We start from the raw sequence: 25,594 nt of genomic DNA on the forward strand, positions 1-25,594 counted from the left end.
TGGCGGTTCGCGTCGCCTATTTGTTCAGCTAGCTTGTCTACAATGCCCCCACTATGTCTGTGTATTCAGCAGATACATAACACTTCGGTTTGGGAACGTGACCATTATTCGTAAGCTGCCATTCGAGCGTGTAGATCAAGCACTAGGAGCAGCTCAGTTTTGTATCCTTTAGATGGATAGTTTTTCCAAAGCGTTATCTTTTGGCATGTTCATTCCAGATGTACAAATCGGTGAACTGTGCGAGAGTGGAGGCCTGTCTAATTTTGGCCTTTGTGCTTCTCAGGTGAGTCATTTTGGCACCATTCTTTTGAGCAACTTAAGCTATATGAGAATTCGTTCATTGCATCGGTAGCCTGAGATTCTATACCACTTTAGCAGAAAGGTAAAAACATGGAAAAACAGCCACCTTCGCACACCATGGATCCTCTTTAAGGTTCGAAGCAGTATGAAAAAGCGTATTTTATGTAGCGTTTTATGAAGCTTTAACGATTCTGGACTTACACATCTACACGCCAGGTTAAGCGTTGGATATCTCAGTTGGTCATGTGCGGCTACGGAAGCCTGTAACTGGAAGCCCAAGAAGGCTCTCCAAGCAAGATACCATTAGACATACGGAGACCACGTAAGGCAATAAATCCAGAACTACGGATTTTTCGGCTGGTAGTGGTTCTTATAATATTGTGTTCGCAGTGATTGACATCGAAATATAGTGGCTTTCTGGAAACTAATGATGGAAGCAGAACAACATACCTAGAAACCTTCCCGTGCTGAAGTCCAGTTTATTGAGCAGACGCGTTAACCTGAGACGTCAGAGTACTACATGGTCGTATGACTGTGTCGACTGGGGGTTAATAGACGATTATTTAGGCTCCTTGAAGTTTCTTATAGAGACCGAGCTATACAGCGAGGTCAAATGTACGAATAGCCCAGCCAAGCTACTGCTATCTGATATCACTCTGAGACTGCTAAGATGAACTGAGTTTTCGTTCCAGTTTGAATGCTTGAAAATTTTGTCACTGAAGCGCACAAGTCGAATTAGAAGAAATAAGAGTATCCTTTATATTTAGCTGGTTGAACCGTAGGCCTTCATCAGCAGCATCTGTCTGGTAGAGGGGCTATGGACAGCTGGGTGGTTGTTTCAGCGATTAGCTCTTGAAATTAAGCAGTCCACCTGACAGCGTCCCTGATCTATCAGCCTCAGCTCAGCAAAACCTGGTCGAGCGTTTTTCACATAGTTTATGTGAAATTATTGAGTTGAGTAGCAGCGATTTTCAGCACTTGCTGTGAAACCGACTAAGAGGCTGGTTACGGGGTAATGTTCGTGAGCTGAATGCGCAAAAGATTGGTAAAAATTGGCTTTTTCGGGTCAGTCTTCATAGATCTCGTTTTCATACCGAAATGCATTGCCGTGTTAGAGAATCATATCACGTTAGGATAAATCATTACCAGTTGGTCCCAACTTGTGACCTTTAAACCTTTCATAAGGAGCAGGTCGGTAAGATGGACTATTTGGAAGTTAGCTGTGATTAAAGAATATTCGAAGAGGATAGGGATAACTACAAAGTGAGTGAGGTGTAGTTCAACAGTACCCTGAAGGTCAAAGAACTTAGCAGTCGGGGTTACAGCGCCGCAGGGTGTTAGTGTCTTCACTATAGGAATTATAACCAATGATGTCCATTCAGATAAATTAGAGCTTAGTATGGAATGCGAATTAATCAACCAACTATGGCCACTCTATTCAAATAGACAGACCTTCGCGCAAGAAAGCATCTTAGAATTATTCATGCGCTAAGAGGAGGTGGATTTCACTTAACCCATGTGAGAATTACCTTACCCCACCTGCATATCTTCGTTTATGACCAAAATTTAAAGATGACTGATTGTTTGGACATTGGGTTCAGACATACATAGGTTCCAGAGGCCGGGGAAGCTCGCCAGAACAAAATGAGTTTTCTCCCAGATGCTGTTCCAAAAGCACGCCATAGATTCAAATACTAAATTCCCACACCTAGTCCGATTTGAGCTCCTGTTGTTTGTAGAATATAGTCACTGCATAACTAGCACTGTTGACAGACCACAACAAACCAATTTTTTTCATCTGAGCTTTCCCACCTCCGGTATAAATGCACTCGGTTCAACGCTATCTAATTTATTTCATTCAGCGTTCAAGGGGAGTACCCGTTTAGGAATCCTTCACTGCCAGCAAAGTTCAGAGTGGACGACTTACTGACCCGCCTTACAAATGAGGAACTCATACAACAAGTTTCCAATGGTGGAGCTGGTCTGCAGCATGGTCCAGCTCCGAGTATTCCTCGATTAAATATCAGTGCGTACCAGTGGCGGACCAATCCTGCAGACGGAAGAATAACGCCCTTCCCACAACCTGTGAATTTGGGAGCTACGTTTGACGTTCACACTCTGTACCGGGTTGCCAGAGCGACTGGTCTGGAAATGCGAGCCCGCTGGAATCAAGCTAAGTCGAAAAACAAGTATCGCGTACGTTATTCCTGTGTACTGATTTCGGGGCCAGTAAGCCAGGTGTTTGAACCATCAGCACGTGACATCCGTTTCTCTCACTTGACTTCCGGTTCCTATCCTATTTATAGTAATAAACAAAGAGCACCCTCCGATGAAAAACATTTCTTCAGAAAGCCCTCATGATCTTTTCAGGTCAGTCACAACCTAGTGTACGATTCCCTAGAGATGCCAGCCCTGCGGGATCGCTTTTTTGCAGTGTCCTCTTTTGGGATGTCAATATAACGGTAGTTGGAACCTGTTGGAAGTTGAGACCGTAGATCCCCACAAATCGGTACATAATTTCAATGGCTTTTGGTGTTGCCCTTTTTGTGAAGTGTCGATATTCGATGCTCACCTCAACCACAACGAATACGCAACACATACTAGGTCTTGCTTTTCAGTACTCGATCGACCAGTTGTACCTATAGGACCTTCGGCCGCACCCGTAAACTAACAGCTCTGTTGACTCGGGAATTCGCGACCTTTCCAACGTCTAGTCTGAATGTCGTCTCAAATTTTAAGTCCGTTTACATGTTCTTCGGTAGTTGAACGCGTCTTATTTGTAAGTGATGTGTGGTCCACAGGGTTTTCGTTATCGCAGTAATATACCGGGCACGTCGTGCCATATATTATGTGCACCAAAGGCCGTTCAATAAAAAAATGCTTCATGGCCATCAGTTGTCTGGAATTACCTAAGACCGAGTCAAAAATTGCATTCACACGTCAACCGAATTTCGAAATTTTCGGTGGTCACACCAAAGGTGGAGTTGAGTCAGTGTAATCATCAGATCTCAATTTCAATTAAGTTGCAATGGGTTTGTCTGACAATTGGCGGGTTTAAGAGGTCTAGTCGTGCATTCCAAGTGAGGCTGTAAGTACTATCATGTAAACTTAATACCGTTGACACGTTGGTTGCAGGCGCATGCCTACGAGATGATTGTCATTGATCTGGCCTGTTAAGGTCAGTAGCGAAAAGCCAACAAACAGCTTCAGTAATTCCGTCCCGAATAAAATGTTTAGTGTTTGGGACCGAACAATAGTTATTTGTCAGATGTGCAGCACTTTCATTTCCGCCAAACACCGCCCCCTGGCGGTCGGGCTTTTGATCCAGATGCTATGCTTGAGGACCCTAATCACTCTCCTGTCTAGGTCTGGGAGCCCTGGCAACATCCTAGTCCACAAGCTGCTCTTGCGCTCACAATCGACTCGTTAGGCATTGATGTGTGCTGTGTCTCAGAAACAAGAATTCAAGATTCAAGCACAGTGTTTGAACTGATTGCCACATCAATATCCGCTCGTTTCCGGGTGCGCTATCCTGACGATCGAGAGGCCCCTGTGGCAGGATGCATACGGGTTGTTATCGCCCTAAGTGACCGAACAGAAGGGTCCTTGTAAGACTGTATACCCGTTTTCTGTGTGGTTCGTCTGGCGACGTCTGTGGAAGTTTCAGAAGCGGAAAGTTGACCGCTATCTGTTTGTCGTCTCCGCTTACGTCCCAAACGACTTCAGCTCTGACAACATCAGTGATAAGTTTAGCAACGCCCTGAAACTTCTGTTCCGATATAGCCGACTTCGTCCGGCCATTTTTCCGTAGAGCAATACGGCGATGTTATTGATAGTTTCAAGCAATTCAATTTACCAGCTATAAACCATGTACAAAGGGTGTGTCCGTTACAGCTGCTGCAGTTTCGATCATCGGAAATCGGGGGAGTATGGGACATATAGCTACCTATTGGAGATGATGGCATGTTGAGCTATTTTGGGAACCTGATAGTTACGCATTGAAGGCTACAGCTTTGATGCATCAGCGCCACTGACTGGGCGATTGGACCATTTCTGCCAGTGTCATTAATGATGGGTGAGTAGAATCCAGAACTCCCCGTCTAAGGAGGCGGTAGCTTTGGAACCGACTCTGTTAACTGGTTTTCATAAGTCATGGCCGCGTCATACACTGCAGCTCTTGGTCGCTCTGAGAGGCAAACGGTCTTCTGGCATGCGGCGTACATGTCCCAACCAGCGTAATCTATGAAGCGTGAGTAATTCATCTATCGGGCAAGTTTTCTGCCTAAAGCCATCTGGCTTACCTCGGCATTACTAATTCGATGTTCCCACCAGACCCGACCGATGGCCAAACACTGACAGCATTCGTATGTCCTCTGCCCGTCTCTGATCCATAAAGCAGTATGGATTGCACTGCCGCAGTGTAGACTCTGCCCTTGACAGACAAAATGACTCCATGTTGGCACCATAGGTGTCGGACCTTGGCGAAACGTTCCGTGTCTCGTCTGTAAACACAAAATCTTGGGTTTGATCTCATCCAGTTTTACGACAGCACTTTACAACGCACGCGTGAAGCGAATACCAAACCGTGCGGCAGAACTATTCAGGTTAGGCCGCAGGAGAATTCTGAATCCCGTGGTTCCAAAGGCAAGCGGAGAAATTCCAAGTAGCACATCAATAAAGTTGAAGAGGACAGGTAAGATAGGACAATCTTATATTACACCATTGGACGTGGTGAACTCAGGCGTGTACTCGTTCTCACTACAGGAGTTCGCACACAATGTCCCCATGGAGGACATAAATTTGTGAGGAGCACTCTTGATCGCCAGACACCGCCGAAGTACCAGACAGTCGATCGAGACCTAAACAGCTTTCACATCAGGAAAAGAGACTAACGTAGGACGTTTGAAGAAGTGGCACTGTTCAACAACTCGTCTCAAGGTAAATATATGATCTATTCATCCTCTGCCAGAGTGAAACGGGCTGGTGTCGATGTTCCATTCAGGCCCACTGGGTTCTTCCATCAGTTGTGTGGAAGGAGACCAACTGAACCGTTCTTTAGAGTGTTCAGCCCATCGATCAAGACAACGATTTTGTGAGTGAATTGCCGTTCCGGGTTCCTTGCATATCGTTCCGCTGTCACTTGTTTTCTTGTGGCCGGTTGATCGACTGTTGCCCGCTGCGAAATCTTTCGCCATGTACTAGAGTTCTCTGTTGTTCTTCAAGGTTCTGATTATCTGGTGTCCGAGGGATCTGCGTTCGTCATCATAGTCGCTAGTTAGTGGTTTGGCCTTTCTGGTAGCAATAAAACCTGGTGATCTCGATGATATTCAGTGTTCATTTAGTCAATCGGATGGCTTGAACAAACCGGACCCTTACAGTGGCATGATTAGAGTCGAGTTGCGTACCCCAGAGGGAACGACAATCTTTAATTGAGGCTCTCCATAGGTAACCGATAGATGCATGATCCAGTGGAGTTCATGACTGTCTTTCGGTTGGTAGCCTCCAAGTAATTGGATTTGAGCGTTTGTGCTGGATGTTTGTACTGCCAGTCGCTGTCCATTATCCGTATTTGGAGCGTCGACCCCAAATCTACCACTCAGCTGTGCTTCTTCCGTCGTCCAACCTGAGCTTTCATATCACCCGTCAAAGTTTCCATATCTGTCCGTTTTGCTGACCGGAGCAATCACGACAGACATCGATAAAACCCCTCCTTCTCAACCTCAGAACTACAGTCTATCAGAGCATATGCTGATACGACTGATAAACATCAATTACCGCATCGACTTGTTTTGATCTAAATTGAGGCAGACAATCACACTGCATGATGATGGCTGTTTACTGGGACCCAGTCGAGTAAAGCGCTTTCGGGTTTTGGGTTGAGTGCAACTCCCGCACCGTAGATACCGCGAACCATTGCTTCAGGATTACCAGGTACCCGAATAGTTAAGTGCGGAACATCTGAGCTCGTCCTAAGAAGCTTGGGGCGCACGACCGAATTGGGGTCTTGTATGCGTGTTTCGGAGACTCAACACAAATGGACAGAGAGATGAAGCAAGATCTCAGTAAAGAATAGCTTTTGCCCAAGGTGGCATAGAGTGTGGACATTGAAGGCTGCAACGTGGATCGCATCCATTGAGGTTAGAAAGTGATTATTTTGTTTTATTTTTCTGGACGATGGTTGAAACACAATTTAATGCCTGGACGAATCACAGGTTGGTTGATCGCACTGGGAGGGGGGAGGGAGAGGAGAGTTTAAGGGGTGGCCGGCGAGCGAAGAGCTGCAGTGGTGGATAGTACTTCCCGGTTGTGCAAGCAAAAGAACGGGGTTTGGTTGAGGTACCTTCATTGTCTCAAAAATCTGACACTCAATGCAGTGGGACTTAACCTCCTCCTCAGAAGTGTGGACCGCGAGACAGCGATTGTTAGGGTTTTCTTGAAGGACCCCGCTCGGGGTAACTCACTTAATAATCTGACGCACCTATATGCAGAGGGCTGGTCTGATGCGAGGACGCAGGGATTAGGACATTACTGTCTCGCTCCTCATGCGGCTGCGCACAGCAGATTTTTTCTGAGCAGCATTAGACTTTTTGGTTTTTTAAAATATTTCGACCGTATTGAATAATGTGCCGGAGGTCATGGTCAACCTTTCGGCGATAAGGGTGAGCCGTTTTTGAGTTGACTATGTATAACCCATCCTTTCTCGGGGGAGGGTAGTATCGCTTTTTCGTTTGCAGTATACTTTCAGCTGGTAGGATCCTCATTTTCCATTATAGTGTGGGCCGCCTTGCACTGGGTACATGTACTTTGAGTAAACCATAGAAAGTTTATTCATGTGATCTTGTTCTCTCTTTTTCCTAGCTGGGATTAGCAGAGACGATAAGGTAATATGTTTGCCAAAAATTCATCAAGTCTCAGATAGCATTTTGACATTTCTACCATATGATGCTCTCCGTTATAACCAATCTTTAGGTGCCACAATCTTAGTTACCAAGCCAGATATAAAATGCCCGATAATTTTTTTCACTGCCATTCAGTTCTGTTCACTATGTTTCGGATGTGCTATGGATGGAAGCCGAATTTTAGATCAGTGGTTTCTGCACTCAATAAGCACTTGAATTGCGATAGTTGGGCACTTAAGGTGATGGGCGAATTGGGTGTGGGCCGTAATTTGAGAAACACGAGTCTGCTGTCCATGTTTCACTAAGTGACTCTTTGAGGCATGCACGATCTATTGGTTTCAATAACCGTGTGTTTTCTTTTCACCCAGGATGGTACTGGCATCCATTTGTTTGCTCCTGTTGTCAATCTACTGAGGCATCCATTATGGGGAAGGAATCAAGAAACATTCGGAGAAGATCCGTTTATGGTTGGGAAGCTTGCTCGAGCCTTTGTTCGAGGACTAGGTGGATGGAAGAACGCTGAACCACAGGTGGGCCATTTGTTACGCAACTAACTAAACTTTATTTTACTGTCGGCGAAGTAGTGTGGGTCCATAACATTTCATTGTTTCCACCGTCCATTTTTTCATTGTTAAGATCGTGTCCTTTTTAACCAGCGGCTATTGCCTACAATGGTTGAATTCGCTTCCTTTTCACGGACCTATTCCTGAATAAAACCTTCTACTACGTGTAGCTCAAATCGTGTGTATCCTTCTAGAAAAACCAAAAACACCTGTTGTATCGTGGGTGACCGTCTATGGGTTACGCCTGCACTGGGCCTGCCAGACTACGCGATAGGGAGAAGACAGAGAACTCGGAACACGGCTGTATTGTCAGGACGAAACATACAGAGCGTCTGTGTAAATATATAGGATGACTAAATGGCCAAATATGGTCGTTCACTTGTTCGTTCTGTACAGCCAATGGCGGTGTTCCGGTCGTGAACATTTTCAGGCCCACTACGCTGGTCGTATGTTGCTAAGCCGTGTTTGGTGAGAGCTGCCAACTCACCTGCTTTCCGGACGTGTAGTACCGATGGTAACCTTAGGGATATGTCACTCTCTGAACGTGCTTTTTTCCTGTCTGGACGCGTCCTGACAAAATCCACTTCACTGGACACAAAATCATGTGCATACCAATTGGATTTTCATGGGAGAGTCCCCTCAAACCCAGGTAAATCTCCCGTTCACGGTATTCCCCAACTGAATTTGCTGCACAAAGGCCGACTCGTGTTTCATTTGGTACGATATTCGGGATATCGTGGTATGCTTTCATGATGGGAACTACTCACAATGTTGCTGGAAAATTCGATAGCCCACGACCGGTATAGCTAATCTAGGGGCTCATCAGATAGGTGCAGTCCCTTAGTAAGGTGGAATCGATCATGAGCTGTTAGTAGTATCCTTTACACTCGTTATCTCGGTGAGGACGACTCCTGCAGTAGTTCCAGCTCTGTTTTCTAGGTTACGAGTGATTTGGTCTTGACGGAGAATCTTTCAGTGTGGGTCATCCACGAGGATCCTCACAAAATCGATGTTCCTTTACAGCAATGTCAATGTGATCTTTTATTCTGCTCGCTTTGAGAGTTCAACCGCGTCCGCGTCGTTTTAAGAACACTTTTTTTACCGTACGGTATCACACAGTGCTTAAGTCTCAGGCTGGCCATCTCGATAAAGGAAAACTTATCATCTGGCTTTTGTTTATGAAGCTTAGGGCCTTTATAGCCAGTTTACCGACCTACCACTTGTCGATTGGACTTGTTGATTGATGGCTGCTTGAAAGCTGGAAGCTCAATCACACGAGACCTTCCGTTCCTATTGGGACTCATCAGGACAAATAACTGACTCTCAATCACAGGCTCAGGTGAGCTGCCTTGTGTAGCTTGTCTCACATGTTTAATCCAAATATCCGTCAAAATTGTTTCACCAGTTGGGACAGATGAAAACCAAACAAAGGCATCTAGTTTTTCATCAGTATGTTTATTCGGACCAAAGTCCACCCCGAATTCAAACTTCATGCGAATCAAATCGTGTTTACCTGGTGCTGCAGTCAACAGTGCATAACCATGGATGATTTCGGCACACACTCGAACACTTGAATTCAGTAGCATATTACCTCGACTCCTATAACTCATTTGACATCACCGTGATTTTATCTTGCCTCCTGCTTCTCACAATATGATGCAACAAGTGTTTTCTACCATAGATATCGGTGTCTCAAGTGTTACGTCCGTTCTGCTTCCGAAGTGTCCTTCATCCCGTGCGGACCACGAAGTCTTTCTCTTTCGTGTCAGGATTATTAGCCGATATTTCTCAATTTAGGTTTATGTTGATCACAGACGCTTAGGCCTTCACTCATATGCCCTCGTTTAGGATTGGGCCACGGAATTCAGCCCGACGGCCTTCCTAACTGAATCATCACAACCGATCGAGGGTTTTGGATCCAAGGAATCCTATATATAAAGTGCACAGTGTTGTAGTGCACCACATGCCTATTACGACAGAGTGCGCACGGCGGATCGTTTCCGATGGGTCAGCTTCCATAGATTTCGGTTCACCTTTTCAACTTGCGTCCGTCGAGGATATCGGAAGATCTCTCGGGAATACCTCGAGTCCTCTATTGCACTTCATCACTTGAACATTACAGTGGTACCATATTTGTTCCCCACTATTATACCAAGATCTGAGTATTTTGTGTGCTTCCGCGTCACCCAACTTTAAGTGGTGCAGAGTTCCTTACTCATTACACATCAGCACATTGCGTGCCAGTACGGTCAGACCCTCTGTTCACGTGTCACATATCAGGTCAGTACAATGCAAATGACCACCATCACCAGCAGTCGGAGTTTTCCCCGATTAGAGTGTTTATAGTTGGTGCGCTCAGTTTTTCGTGTACGAGGCTAACGGGGTGTTGTAAAGACAGACGACTAACACATTTATTCTTTTTCCGCTGTTACATTGTTTGGTCGAATAGCAAACTCTAGAAACGCTAAAAACTTTAGAAGCAGTCAGGTAAAAACTGCGGTCTGAAACAAGAGGAATGGTACAGCTGAACTTTACAGTGACCGTCTGTCCAAGAAGAAGCGCGGAACAGTGAATTGGATGCCAGATAGTAGCGCTACCGGCTTTCCTCAAACATATGCGTACTCGTTGATTTGTTGTGGTTCAGCTCCTGGAATAGACTAGCATTATACTGCCTAAAACAAGTGTCTCACTTCGTTACAGGATTGCTGGATTGTCGTGATTTGTCGCGCGATTATTTGTCTATTAAATAATATCCCTGGGCTGTCTGTAATAATCCGTTTGGAAGTGGCAAGTTAGTTGTTTGATCCTGATCTGTGGTTGCTTGAAACTGTTTCCCAATTCCGCTTGGTTACCAAAGTGAAGGTGACGAGATTTATTTTCGGTTCCCAACTTTCCAGGCTGCAGCCTAGAACATTCTGCGGAATCATCAGTGTCGGTCGAAAATCGAAAAAAATGATAACTTTGAAATGTTTTAAAATGTTTAAAATGTTTTTTAAATGTTTAACCTGGTTTCATCACTGTTAGGAATCCCTACAAAGAGTATATATTCTCCTCCCTTGTCTCTGAAGTCATCAGATGAACAAAATCTATCATCACAGCCTGACGTTCTTTTGGTTGGGGCAAATTGCAAACACTTTGCGGTCCACACGGGGCCAGAAGATTTCCCTGTTTCACGGCTATCGTTTGAAGCCAATGTGACGGGCGTGGATCTGTGGCAGACATATTTACCAGCATTTCGCGCTTGTCTCGAGGCAGGAGCAGTAAGCGTCATGTGCGCATATTCGGGAATCAACGGAACTCCGGACTGTATCAACCATTGGCTTCTTACGGAGTTGCTCCGTCAAAAGTGGAAGTTTAAAGGTATAGTATCGCGTTTGGCTGAAAATGGAATTACTTATCCTTTATGTGTTATGATTGTCTGCCAATTGTATCAATGTGTGACGTTCCATTGAAGGGTAGCTATTTTCTGGGTAATAAAATCGTTCAAAGTTCATGATGTAGGTGAGGTCGGTTGAGGCGAAAGACTATTTCGGGTAATGATATTTGGTGGACCGTGGCCCTGCTGGCCTGTAACTCATTTCCAAAACATCGATTTGTAGAATCCGTTTGCAATCACGAAGACTTAGAAGATCCTTCTTATTAATGCGTGGTAAGCTAAATGTTTTGCCCTGAGTAATTGTCGGATATGGCACGAAATACCACTTCAATGAGACCCATTCACACAAGAAAAGACTGGATCTTGCCGTAGTGTGACGGTTTGTGTATCTAGGGCCCCATTGATCTATACTGAGAGTGTCTGTGAGACGCTCGCAGTCTTTCACACCAGGTTGGTAAATAGTTAGAGGTCTGACCAACATAGTCTCCTGGCCCCTTGCAGGCGGGAACATGTGGGGCGACTCGTTCTGTGAAAATTGAAATGCACTTGTATGTCCCGCCAAACACCGCTGCTTTACTGTCATGCTTTTAAGCCAAAGGCTTTGGTTGAGGACCCTAATCGTCCTCTTGTCTAGTTGTGGGCGCCCTGGCAATATTCCAGCCCACGCACAGCCATGAATTAAACACAGAGAACTAAACTCATGCCGCATCGGCCATCGCGTGGTGCCGGGTCGCTTTACTTGCTGCATACTCCAGGGCAAGTAAGCGAAACCGGGCTATTACTGACACCTTCCCTTCTCTTTCACATGCTTTGGTTGGTAAATAGAGGTCTGACCAACATAGTCTCCTGGCCCCTTGCAGGCGGGAACATGTGGGGCGACTCGTTCTGTGAAAATTGAAATGCACTTGTATGTCCCGCCAAACACCGCTGCTTTACTGTCATGCTTTTAAGCCAAAGGCTTTGGTTGAGGACCCTAATCGTCCTCTTGTCTAGTTGTGGGCGCCCTGGCAATATTCCAGCCCACGCACAGCCATGAATTAAACACAGAGAACTAAACTCATGCCGCATCGGCCATCGCGTGGTGCCGGGTCGCTTTACTTGCTGCATACTCCAGGGCAAGTAAGCGAAACCGGGCTATTACTGACACCTTCCCTTCTCTTTCACATGCTTTTTCTTTCCCCTCTCTTATCCCAATAATAACTCTCTCCTTGTCGGCCAGTCTGTTAGGATTGATGAATCCGTTCATCTCGCATCGGTTTTGTAAGCAACATTTGCGCTTAATTCTGCACTGACATCCTTAGGCATCTGAAAGTCAATCTTCAAGCGTCGATGCTCAGTCTGCTTGGTTATCGTCATTGTCAGCACTCTGAACCAAACAGGGCAACCCAAATGATCACGTTGCCATCGGCTACTAATGTTGTGGATGAATAACTGACAGGCGCTCGCTTTGGAGCTAATTTGTAGTTTGCGGACACGCACTCGTCCGGAGTCGCTTCTTTATTTCGAGGGCCGGTAAAGGTGCAGACAAGTTACCTAGCGACTGAGAGTCTGACAGATCAAGATGTTTGGCCAATCTACGAGAATCTATCTTGAACCCTTCTAACTCCTCCACCATCAGATGTGAATTGATGCTGGAATGAGAACGCCGCCTGTTTCTACAGTGCTGGGAGTTTTTCCTGTAGTGCGTCGCCACCGTGCCCACTCAAACACTGTATATCAGACCGAGCAGTGGCACTGCTAATATCTCGCAGAAATATCCCAACCGGTCCCGAACAGGACTTGACGAACCAAGTGATAGTGAGCGTGCGCGTGGACCGTGAAGTTAAATGGACTCGGAAACGAAAGAGACCCAGAAAGCCGGGAACGTCCGAAGACTATTTCACTCGATCCGAAACGGGACCCAGGAAGCCACTTGTGAGCTAAACCACCGAGAATCAGAGTGTAGTGACCTTTTGGAATAAAAAAGAACGTTTCGTTCGGTGGGCCGAATACTTCGAGCGACAATTATCGGGGCCAGCTGCCATACATCTGGAGCCTACAACTGACTCAGAACCCTGTACGATGAACGTGGTATCACTCACGACTTCGGAGGGACTGCATATGTTCTCTCAAGTGCCAGATGACCTCCCACCCACATGGTTCAAAAATGAAGGTGAAGTCCTCAGTCAGCGCTTGTTTCATCGGTTTGCTTGCATTTGAAAAATTGAGATTCCCAGACAACTGAGGAGAGTCGGTGATAGTGCCCGTTTTAAAAAAAGGGCCTCGTAGAGATTGTGGAAATCCCAGGGGATTCAACTTGACCCCGGTCGTAAGGAGACTGTTAAGGACCCTTGCGCTTCGTTGCCTTATGGTGGCTCATGAAACACTGACTCGAAAGAAGCTAGCAGGATTCCGGTCTGGTTGGCGCTGCGTTCGCCACATTTTCACAATGTCATGCATGCAAATGACGCACAATTTTAGTATTCCTGGATTTCCAAGACGCATTCGACTCGGTTGGTTGGTCTGTTCTTGACACGCTTACTCACTAAGGAATTTCCCAGAAGTTCGTGAATATAATAAGTTTTTTTGAGTTTCCAGACTTGCGGACATGTGAGAGTATACGGCGAGCTCACCAAAAGCTTCCGTACACGAAGAGGTGTCCGTCAGGAAGGAATCTCTCCATTCCTTTTTAACTTCGTGATCGATTAAATCATGACACGAACGCTGGGAGGTCTCCAAAACTCCGGTGTTCAACCAGCCTGTGATGAAAACCTTGTCGCTCTGGAGTACACAAACGGCATCGTTCTGGTCTTCGAAGAGGAGGAGAAGGCACAGGTGATTTCGGATGGACTGACCAAAGTCATCCCATCCTTTGTCATGCACTTTGCACCCACAAAGGGCAAGGTCATGCTCCTGGACATGCGGTCACCGAACACGCCACTTACAATTCAGGGAGAGCACTGGAAGTTGTGGAGCGTTTTACATAGCTTGGAAGTTGTATTAGTTCTAATTGTATTGTGTCAGATGAGGTTAATGCATGATTCTGCAAGGCTCGGATCGTTGTTGCTAATTCGAGACACCTATGGCGTCGAATCTCAGTGGTCGTGTGTATCATGCTACAGTGCGAGCTGTTTTATTGTATGGCTGTGAGACTCGGATTGTTCGGGCAGCGGAACTGAGACGTCTTAGGTGTTCGACAACCGTTGTCTCAGAACCATAACTCGTGTGCGTTGGTGTCGGCGAATCCGCAACGAGAATTCCCATTGAAGAATGTGTATAGCACCGGAAGTTGTGTTGGTTAGACTATGTATTGCGTATCCCGAACGATCGTTTGCAAAAGAGAGTACTGTTTTCTATGCGCAATTCAGCGTTGTTGCAGAGATGTGGCCAACCCCTGACCAGGTAGAGGGTAATGAAAGTGGCTGCGGAACGTTTGGGCGCTGTCAGTGCTACGTGATGCCCACGTGTCCACTCCGCCCGGTTGGAGACGTTGAAAGATTTGGCTGCTAATCGATGTCAATGGCGTTCTTATTGTCGGTTCCCATCCAGAATGCGTGAACGAGCGTCTGGAGGTGTTAGTGCCTCGGAATGGCTGTAGTAAGCTGGCACTAAGTGCCTTCCCAGTCCACTTCTTTACTTCACAATAAGGCTTTCAAATAAATCATGGGTGTACGGTGGGGAAGCAGTAGTGTTGAAAACCGATGCCGATGGTGATGCTGTATGGTGATTAAATCACCTTTCAAATGCTCATTATAATTCTTTCGAGGATATTTCGTCCCCATGAGCCGAAAGCCCCGAGTGTTTGAACGAAATGTTGGCCCGAGTGGAAGGTCTCTACTGTTCAGCTCACGGAAAATGCAATCTCATAGTGAAGTGTCTTTGAAATTTCCAGCCATCTCGGTCTTCTAATTGTCAGGAACAATGAGTTATCGTCGAGTATCACTTGCGGTTAGTACGGAAACTATTGATGTAATTCTTTTTTCCTAGCCTTGCTTTCGTCGACGAAATTAGAAAACGCTTACTATAAAGTCGTCTCTTGGTTGTGGATACACGATCTCTGAACCATCTGAGCCAGTCTTTCTCCCGCGGAGTTAGAATATTGGATTCTACATTGGAAGCGGATTTTTCTGACTTGACAGCGTTCAAAGTATCCTGCCTGTTGTTAGCGACGGTGTTAGGCGGAATCCCACACAGATACCGGTTTACCGCTCGCAGTTAGACGCTGCTGCGGCCGAGAAGTATATCCCGCACAAGATCGGTAAGAAGTTCGGGTCGCTTGTCGGTCCGGCATCAAGGCGGGTTTTTATTGGTCGATATCCTTGACCCAACAGCCAATCATGAACCAGTATTCGCCAAATGCCGGTTGCCACTTGGGCGTCGGAAATTCCAGGATGTTGTCGCGGCACACACTTTATATATGACGTGCCGTACAAGTGTTCTTGACCTGGTTTTAAGCGTTAATATTTGTTGTGCATCTGTGGTGGTTTTTTTTGACGGGAACGCTAGTTTGGGAGGTTCAGATCAAGAACTAAGCTGGGGAAATACCGTTTTTTCATACTATTTACAAGTCCCTGTTGGTGGTGAGGAACAGTTGGAGCACATAAATACCAATCAGTAACTTCCAATGAGATTGCAGTTCAGACTGTCGCAACATGTGCCTACCGTTTCGCTTCAGCGTCCATGCTGCTGCCTATTCTACTGTATCCAAATCAAACTCATTGTGTACCCGCTAAGTGCAACCAACACTAAAGTGTTGGAACTTAATTCGAATAGTGACAAAATGCCGTACGTGGTGGAATTTAAATGATGCAGATGTGTTGCCTTGTTTCTGAATGTTGGCACCAGGTCTTTAACCAAACAGCGAATAGCCGAACTGGCAGAAACTGCACGGCTTCAACAGGCTTGCCCATAGCCTGAGGAAAGCGTTTTTGAAAATCGGGCCTTTCTTCTTGGCCCTCATTATGTTATCACGAGATTGATATGTCCAAATTAAAAAACGCAGCGACCTGGCCACAACAAGTGGCTGCATGAATACGAGTAGTATGTTTGGGTATCCCAAACTTTCCGTTTAACCAGGCTGACACTATATCCTGAGTGATTATTATATCGTGAAAATATGCATTACTAGAATCCAGGCGCGACAAATATTCTCATTTTCTTACGAATTCGGTTTTGACAGAAGACTCAACCCAATTCAGCCAAATATCTCGCTTTTGTGGGTAATTTTAGTTTTAGGCGAATTCCAGTCTTTTGCCGTCTTTCTACGGGTTTGGTTTAGGATTTGTCACCACTCCTGCAGATCGTTATTAACACGACCAGTGTACAGGAAGTTGGACGACTGTTGGGAATAATTACACGAAACAATTCAGCTGCGCCTCCCGTTGATATTAGCACCTTCGACAGTGCAAACGATGGTGAATTTTCTCAGCATAGCAATGCATTTGGTTTTAGTCACAACCGAGTTATTCCTTTACTTATTACTTTTCGTGTTCTCTGACACAAGACAGCTCGGTAGGAATTCTAGTTCTATGCTTACAAATGGTTAAAAAAAGTTCAAACGAGTTTAGATTTTGCGGACGTGAACTTGAGGAAGGACAAGTCTCATAGTTTTACATACCTGTGCTTGAGCTAGGTGTACCTTCGCTCTAAAGGTTTATCCAGGTTACTATGATGAACCCGTCTAACCGTTTTGTGTTGTGAACACGGGAGGCGTCGTTCGGTTTACCTGATGCCGAACAACGGAAGAAAAGCAGCACTTGATTGCATGGGCTGGGAAGGTGTGAATTTGTCTGAATCTCGATAAGTGTTCATTGTATTGAATGTCATCGCACTGATTTCTTAGGAGGACGAATTTGTTCAGTTAATAGCTCAAACTTCGGAGCAAATGATAAATGACCGGGTGAGAATAGCTAACCACGTATGGTTGGTGTATTTCTCATGTAGAGTTATTGGCTGCACACTAACATGTTCAACAGACCTTGCTTGAACGTTCCTAAATCTTACGGGTTTTTATTGGTAAAACTGTGAAGTCATGGAATTTATTTGAATGGAATGTTCTTGATTGACTAGTCCCTTATTGAGAAGCCATGATGTGCCACAGGTGCCTAATGAATGCACAGGGTGTCTTGCAATTCATATCCCTTCAATAGCAGAGTTAGTTACGTATACACTTCATGCTAGCTTCTTCCTGAAGTTCGACGCACATCGCTTTTATTGTGCACTTTTCTTGCTTGCAGGATTTGTGGTGACAGATTGTGGAGCTCTCCAGTTTGTCATTTGGAAACATCAGATTTTCAGTCACTACAATGAGACCGCAATGGCGGCAGTTAGAGCAGGAGTAAATCTGGAAAACTCGGTGATGTATGCAGAACAAGTGTTTTCGACTTTACCACACTTGCTCGCCTCTGGTTCTTTATCACGTGACCAACTTATTGAAATGGCCAGACCGCTTTTCTTGACCCGATTGATGCAAGGCGAATTCAATCCGGTTGAAATGGATCCATATCGATTACTGGCGCCTGAAGAGGTGAGATGCATATCAATTATGTACTTTTAACACATTCACTCTAACCAGAAAGCCGTTGGTTTTTAGGCAGGTTATTTTGCTAAGTTTTTGGTGTGTGCTTGAGTGGGTATGATCAATGACCAGGAGCAACTTGAGAACGGGCGCACCCATCTGTGAGCTGAGCCCAACCAACCAGAGGAGATGATGACCGGACCTTCGGAGGAGAGCTTTTATTGCTTCATCCAATGTTAAAGTACAGTGGTGGAAAGGGTGCGAAATTTCAAAAGGCCTGATTTTCAGAAAACAAAATTGACAATTACTCGAAAACTAGACCATTTTGGAGGCTACTAGTATTCCCAACAGTTTTGTTAACGTAAAAATGGGGGAATTCGCCATGCACTGTTCGAGAGTGGATGAGCAGCATTTGGTGCACGAATGTTACCTATCCCGCAAAAACCCCAAAACTGCAACCAAAAAGTTGCCCAGTAGGTTTCAAGCGTGTCACGCCACTTGACTTGGAGGTCCTGACCGGCGGGTCAATCGATCGTCACAACCAGGACAGTTACTGGGCCGTCGTTCGATGAGTCGGGCACACCAATCACATCGCTCAAGTGTGAACGCGTTTGCCTATTCAGATGTGAAAATTCGGATGCGTCTAGCGTGCGTTGGTGGTTACATGCTCGCCTCGCATGTCAGATGTCCGGGGTTCAAATCCCGGCACGGCCATTGGATATGCACTACGGATGAGCTCTAATAAGAGCGAAACTTGAGTCCAGTGCTTCTCTTTGGTGTGGACTCACCGGAATAATTACGCCAGAACAGAAACACGGATGTTCAAATGAGAGTGGTATGGCTATGAACAAAGTGTCACCTTACTCTTAGTGATGATTATACAGAGGTTCAAAGTGTGTTGCTAGAGTAAACAGGCTACAGGACAAAAATAAACGGGTTCGGAATCAGATTTTCACATTGCTCTATAAGCCAGGGCAACCAATGCCGCAACCGATCGATCTAATCAAAGTTGGGCCGGGTGATACAATTGAACATGATGTTGTAGGATACAAAATCCGAGTGCGTACTCTAATGATGCTCGAGAAGCTTTTTTGGTGTACCGATGAATCGACTTCCTATCTCGGAGAGAAAACAGTGCGAGCAGCTTGGTACGAACCTGCGCAAGAGTGACTAATGTTTGCCGGGACGCTAAAAGACGGCAACAGTGCGGCAGTCTAATAGCAAAACTCAAGGTAATCATACCACTTTGCCAGGGCTGTCACCTTTTGTATGGTACAAGCGTGTATCAAATATCACCTCGACTGAAATTTCACGTTCAAATAACGACGCCTATGCATTCAGGCATGCATTTCAGAGCAGTGGAGTTTAACCGGATCTACTTTGCAAGACAATTTGAAAGTAGTGACAAGACCCACGTGAAAGCTGGCTTTCATCGAACGTGCTTCGATTGCCTTTGTGGTCATTATCATACTGTACTTCCTCAGCCAATATAGACAGTGTTTCTTGATCCTTTCATATGAATGCCTCTTCGTTACACTGTTCAACGATGGTTGAAGAGATATAGACATACTGGTTGATCTTTTGCCTCCGGTTCTGTCCTTTGCATTAAGAACAGAAATTGGTCTGCAGGCAAACGAGTTACACAAAGTAGCCATCAGGAATACTCGCCGCAGTGGCAGATTCACATCGCGCTACAATAGACCCTTTATTACTTCATGTGCCTTCATCTGGTGAGGTCTAGGAATTTTGTTTTCGTTTGTGAGGGTTTCCGCATTTGGATTATCGTTTAGATTGTTCACAATTTCGATCGTTCGCTCCCGGCTGTATCCTGATACCGTTCCGTTCGCGGTCTCTTAGCCATAGATCACACTAAATTTTGTTTCTGTTTTATTGGCACGAAACTGAAGGAGTCTGTATATTCGCCCATCCAGTTTGTCCCTCGGTAAACAAATTGTTGCACTAAACCGTTTGGCCGTCTGCCCGAGTCCTAATCAAACGTATAAAAGCTTCGTTAGATTCAGACTGCTCTAGAACTTGTGGAACGATGGGTGGAAAGGAGGGTTCACAATAAAAGCTACATATATGAAATATCCTTTACTGTCACAAAATTACCATGTGTTATGACTACACAGCTAGCTTACTGATAGAAGAACGAGACTGTCATCTTTGTAAGTTTCTCATAAAAGCGTTTTCCAAAGGAGTAATGATGGTGTTTGCACTTTTAGTCTGCATCCAGTGAGCTTGAAGAGACGACAAGCCGGATAAACACAGTTCTTACGCCAAAGAATTTCAAGTAAAAGTTAACGATGTAAAATTCTAACGGTTTTCATCTATTGGATCACATAAAGATGCAGAAACCTGTGAATTTTTAATCTTACCTTTGTCCTGTGAGACTAGGTGAACTTACCAGAGCAAATCTAAAGTATTTGGAAAGCTTCTTGTGTCCCTTGGATTGCATGACCAGTGACTATCGTATAGATTCTCAGATGAACTTGAGTGAGCTTCTTAACTCCATATCATAGGTACTCTTCCTCAAGAACCCCTCCTTGCAAATGATCCCCGTTTGCTAATAGCTCAAGTTGTACTGACAGCTGTCTACTGACGCTGCAAACTGTGTTCTTGATTGGAACCATTACCCGTTTGTAGACAAAAGAGCTCAGAAAACCCTTTGAGTCGAGTTACTCAGGTGTTTTCAATTAGATGGACTTGAAGTTCTACTTATGTGCAGTTTACTTCCCTTTGGAGAGTCGTTTCATTGAAGCTGAGGTGCATATACGCAGCATGCACTTCGGGGTCACATGTTCGGTTGTTGCGATCCCAGCTTCCAACTGCCAATGTGGTTTATTTGAACACTTATGAAGAGGCTTTACGGTACCAATCAATCAACGTTGCTGTTTTCCACTCCTCTTCCATTCATCGAGCTACCGAATGCAGTTTAGCAGGCTGAAACCGCCTGCATGAAAGAATAGGGAAATGACTTTACCTACCGCGTGTTACAGTCTCTCCAACTTTGTCTGAGGAATCTCGTTTCCACCATGCGCTCTCGGATCTTGCTCACTGTAACAGTTTTTTTAGTCGATCCCATTGCTCTTTCATTCTCAAACGAAACCGAAAGATGTTCGTGCCTTTCTGCTGAGTCGAAAACCGAATGAAACCGGCGAACTTTCGCCTATCTTAACGGAGTACAACTTGTGAAGCAGAGCATTCTAACAGTTACCATTTGCTATTTTATGCAATTCCAATGAACCGTATGATCCACGTGAACGATAGAAATCGCATTTGAAGCTTCAGAATATTCTCTTGACTCCTGAAACGCAAATAACATTTCTATGGAATAAAACGTTCAGCAGATGCCAAATTACATCCCAGACCATATGGCTACCACAGCAGTCATTAAGGATAGCATTACTTGGTATGCTAATAACTGTTTGACCAGGAAAACACGTTCCCGCAAACTGAACGCTGCTCATTCGCAAGGCCACTGAGCTAGTTTCGTGCGATTTTCTGTGCATTCGGCCGCCACTCTAATGAACTTAAAGTAAAGTGGATGAGTTGAATGTACTAGTTGCATACAGTGGTGCAATAGGCTTTTTTCGATTGTTACCAGAAGCGATAAACCTATTCTCAGTTGGCCAATCAGCAGAACGGCTTAGGATGAAAAACCCTGCTTGTTGGTGTTGTCAGGCATACATACAACCAAGCCGCCAATATGTCAATTAACTACAATCACTTTTTGTAGCTGTAACCAGTCTCCCGTAAGAATGTTTTGGGTTAAATGTCACATATAGGACTTACGTTCGCCCAAATACTCCTTCCTCTCTTTTCCATGAGTAATATATCATATTTTATGTTTCCAGACTTATTGACAACAGCGTGGATTATTTCTATGGATGATTGAATTATCTAGCTGTTATCATTTTCCATGAGAACAGGCTGATCACTGAGGTTAAAACAGAACTTTAACTGTAGGTGGACTTTTCTCGTCGAGGAGTGCTTTCACGTTTCCTGTTCACCCAGTTTGCACGTATTCTTCACACTGTACAAGACCCACGTTGATCATGTTTTTTCTACCAGGTCATCCTGAACAAAGACCACCGCCGTGTCGCCTTGGCGGCCACGGCAAGGAGTATCGTTCTTCTTCAGAATCGAGATCGTTTTTTGCCCCTGAAGGATAATGTAGCCGATTCAGGAGGTCCGCTTCGACACATTGCCATCGTCGGACCATTCGCCACATCGGTTACTGAACTGTACGGACATTATCGAACAGTTCCTGAGCCCGAAATAGAGGTCCCTCTTAGCAAAGGTATGTATCTATTATAAACTCCATATGCTACTACATTTAAGGACATCTGACATTTTTTCTCTAACCCCGCGATATTGCAAATACGTACAAGTGCACTCCATTTTCCGTGAACGTAGAAAATGCCTAAATACTCTCTTATTACCAACACACCTGGCTAGCGCAGGAGGAGGAATACTTCACACGACCGAGCCTTCTCTCTGAGAAGCCCCCACTCTTTTAGCCAGTCAATCCGTGACCACATGATATGAATTCAGGGACTGAAGCATTCAGTGATTGAAGTGGTGCTGCATCCCGTCTAAGTGCGAGTTGACCACACTCTGCGGATTAGCCTCTGGTCGCTGAACAGTTAACTCTTCACCTACTGGCTGGCGGTCTACGTATCCCATTCATCCAGGAGATTCCTGAGATTAGCACTGCCAATAGTTATCAACGGCTACACAGTGCTTTCCGCTTTTCGGCATATATTGACTTCGATTATGGGATGAATCACTTCTCACTATGTGTCTCCCTTAGCAAGCTTCCACTGGTGATGCGTCTACTTTATGAGAAACTTTCCCTCAATAGTACCTCAATCGTTGAATCTCTGGTTCGCCCTCAATGGCTGATCTACGGACTGAAGGCAGTCACTAGAGGTAGGTGTTTGGATTATGGGAACATCTTTTAGCAAGTTCTTACATTCCGCACACCAATAATGGGAGCAAATCTAGGTTGAGTGCCAAATTCGAGCTCGCCTTTCGTGTTGTAGCTGCACTTTTACCATATGAATCGAGTGATAAAAGGTTATACACGGCAAGAGTTGTAGATCTGAAAGCGTTAATTTCTGTTTGAACTCTTACAGAATGGTACTTAGGCGGCGGAAGTGTAAAGCTAGTAAACTTTCTTATGACCCAGAACGGTGACCCTTAACAAAACCACCTACGCGTAACTTATCAGTTAAATAAAGCCGCCAAAAGTCTCACCAACTTCGTGATACAATAACTTCAGTCGTAAGATTGAAAGTATTGTAAGATGTTGTTGATTCTTCGTCTTTTAAATAATAGTTTTGATAGGGAACTTGGTCGGAGGATTTATGACAGTTGCGCCAGAAACACCACTTGTTAGGCATCTTTCCTTAGAAATGAACATTCGCCAAGCCCTTCACATCAAGATTGAGGTAGGGTATATTTCACGGAACGCGCTATTCCCCAGAACATCGTTGTTAGGAGACCGACATAGGACCTATAGGCCCGTGTGGACGAGTCCCCGAAGACCTTTCTGGTGGAATACTTTTCTTCTTGTAACATCTTACCTTCTTGATCACCTGAGTTCAATTAAATAAATTCAGAAATGTAGCATTCACTTCTAACTAAGCACATCAGAACCTATAAAAACAATGCTTCAGAGCAACGTAGTTTTTAAATAAATAACCCTCCCCACTTAGTAATGTAATTGCCCCCACCAAGCCCATATTTGTTGGCATTTACCTCCATGAGAATCGCTTATTTACTACCGGAACGAGCACGCACGCATAGTTTCTTTTCAAATGGGTTTCGTGGCTTTTGGTTTTTCCAAAGTTGAGCAGTGTTGCATCAAAGCAGTGTGGTTGTTCGGAAGATATACATGGAGAAAGTCATATCTAAGGTCTATGTTCTAGGTACACAAACTGTTCAGTTTCACCAGGTATTTTGCTCCATGGACTTTCAGTAGAATGATTTTTTCTCTTCATCCACATCCTCAATACCCCCGGAAAACTGAGTTTGATTTGATGACTTGCACAATAGAAACAGTAATTAAAATTCAACTTCCAGAACGAGCGCAACTGCCTTCACCCAGGACGTAAAACACTGCCATTTTCTCCGAGTCATATTTCTGCTAGGGTTGTTTTCTCAGCAATCATTATATCGTGCTTTTCTCGACGGATATTCATCGTGATGAGTAAACTCCTCGTGACTTTATCTTGTTTGGATCCGTTTCTTCAGTCACCAAAAAATTAACGTTTTGTTGGTACTGCACTCCAGGTTTATCTCAACTATCCCGTCGAATGCATGCTAGCGACATCTGTACCGATGGCGGTCGGTGTTCCAGTTTAAACAACGAGGCGCTGCATTCAACTCTGGGTTATGATGATCTGGATTTAATCGTACTGTCGGTAGGGACTGGAAGCGAGGTTGAAGGGGAGAATATGGATCGTCAGAATATCACTCTTCCTGGAAAACAGCCGGAGCTACTGGAACAGACGCTCAAACTCGCTGCTGGCCTTGGGCTGTCAAGGCGGACAGTGCCCATTATTTTGCTTGTCTTCAGTGCCGGCCCGATCAACATATCACGGGCAGTGGAGGACGAGAATGTAAGGTTTTGCTTTATGGTGTTGATACAGTTTCCTACTCGTCAACCATGATGTATATTCACACTATGTTTTACCTTATCAGTAGAAGTGATATTTGGAAGCATATTTTTTGTTACTACTTTTTGACCGCTGGTTACCGCTGTTTGTGATAGTTTTCGTGTATTTGTTAGTTTATCCATGCCCTATCCTAATAAAGAATAGGCTTCTGTTAACAGGGCAAAAGTGAGACTCCAACATTTCATTAATCTCGTGTTTATGTACTTGGGAGTTATTCTCATATTTTGTGTTCTAGGTGAAAGCTATCTTTTGGTGTGGATTTCCGGGGCCTCTGGTTGGTGACGCAATGAAGCATTTGTTGCTGGGAAGTTCCGGTGAACTTTTCGGCCCATCCAAGCCAATATCCGTTGGGTTTCATTCCTTCCGGGAGGTGTACAGATGGGATTTCATACCCGATGACGGCTATTGGTGGATTCCTGCCGCGCGTCTTCCATTCACCTGGTATGAATCAATCGACCAGTTAGCCAATATAACCGTGTATGAAATGACCAATCAGACATATCGATATCTTCCAACTCAGTGTCGTATGTCAAACGAAGATTGTAGGATCCCTGTGCTTTATCCTTTTGGATATGGACTGAGCTACAATTTCAACCTTTCTGGAGCCTCAGGATTCGTTTATTCTGATCTCATCACGCCGTCAAGTGCCGTTTCTTCCAATCAACGAATAGCATTTTACGTGACGGTTCAAAATGAGGGTCCGATTGCTGGCGAGGAGGTAGTCCAGGTACATTTGTTCATACCTGCTTCCTTTAAAACTTCCTGTATTACTTAAAAGCACAATATTCTCGCTTAAATTTACTTGTACGCTTTGCAAATGCGCTTAATCGGACCAGTAACAGTATACTTGAGGAGTGATTGACATTAATTTTGTGTGGTGAAATCAAGCAAAGTACACCTGAAACGTCCCATTGATCTTTATTCTGCTGGAAAGATTGTACGCTTTCAAATGCGCTTAATCGGACCAGTAACAGTATACTTGAGGAGTGATTGACATTAATTTTGTGTGGTGAAATCAAGCAAAGTTAACCTGAAACGTCCCATTGATCTTTATTCTGCTGGAAAGAGTCAAATGACAGCTTGGCATTCCTGGATATTTTACTCAGAAGCTGTAGAATAGTAAACTGCTTCGCACTATCCACCGTAAAACAACCTGCATTTATCGAAACATCCATGTTGGTAATGTTTTGGAATATTGGTAGCTCGGGTGTATTGGTTGGTAATTGATCAGGTGGCTGTTGATCTGTTCGCCGAGCTTGGCAATTGATTTGCAA

At 44.8% G+C, this 25,594-nt stretch overlaps 1 protein-coding gene across 1 annotated transcript in view; it reads left to right on the plus strand.

The window, feature by feature from the left end:
• Window positions 1-218: 218 nt before the first annotated feature.
• Window positions 219-25,594, plus strand: part of T265_00237 (hypothetical protein) — a gene marked incomplete at both ends in the record, with an annotated part of 29,058 nt that continues 3,682 nt past the window's right edge. Inside the window, 8 exons of the mRNA XM_009163945.1 lie at window positions 219-283; window positions 2,163-2,496; window positions 7,568-7,729; window positions 10,831-11,122; window positions 17,354-17,643; window positions 21,709-21,937; window positions 23,935-24,263; window positions 24,556-25,047. Coding sequence (XP_009162209.1) covers window positions 219-283; window positions 2,163-2,496; window positions 7,568-7,729; window positions 10,831-11,122; window positions 17,354-17,643; window positions 21,709-21,937; window positions 23,935-24,263; window positions 24,556-25,047 — 2,193 coding nt within the window. The remainder of the gene's footprint in view (window positions 284-2,162; window positions 2,497-7,567; window positions 7,730-10,830; window positions 11,123-17,353; window positions 17,644-21,708; window positions 21,938-23,934; window positions 24,264-24,555; window positions 25,048-25,594) is intronic.

This window comes from Opisthorchis viverrini (genome assembly GCF_000715545.1).
Source record: "Opisthorchis viverrini unplaced genomic scaffold opera_v5_2, whole genome shotgun sequence".
NCBI classification, from domain to species: domain Eukaryota; kingdom Metazoa; phylum Platyhelminthes; class Trematoda; order Opisthorchiida; family Opisthorchiidae; genus Opisthorchis; species Opisthorchis viverrini.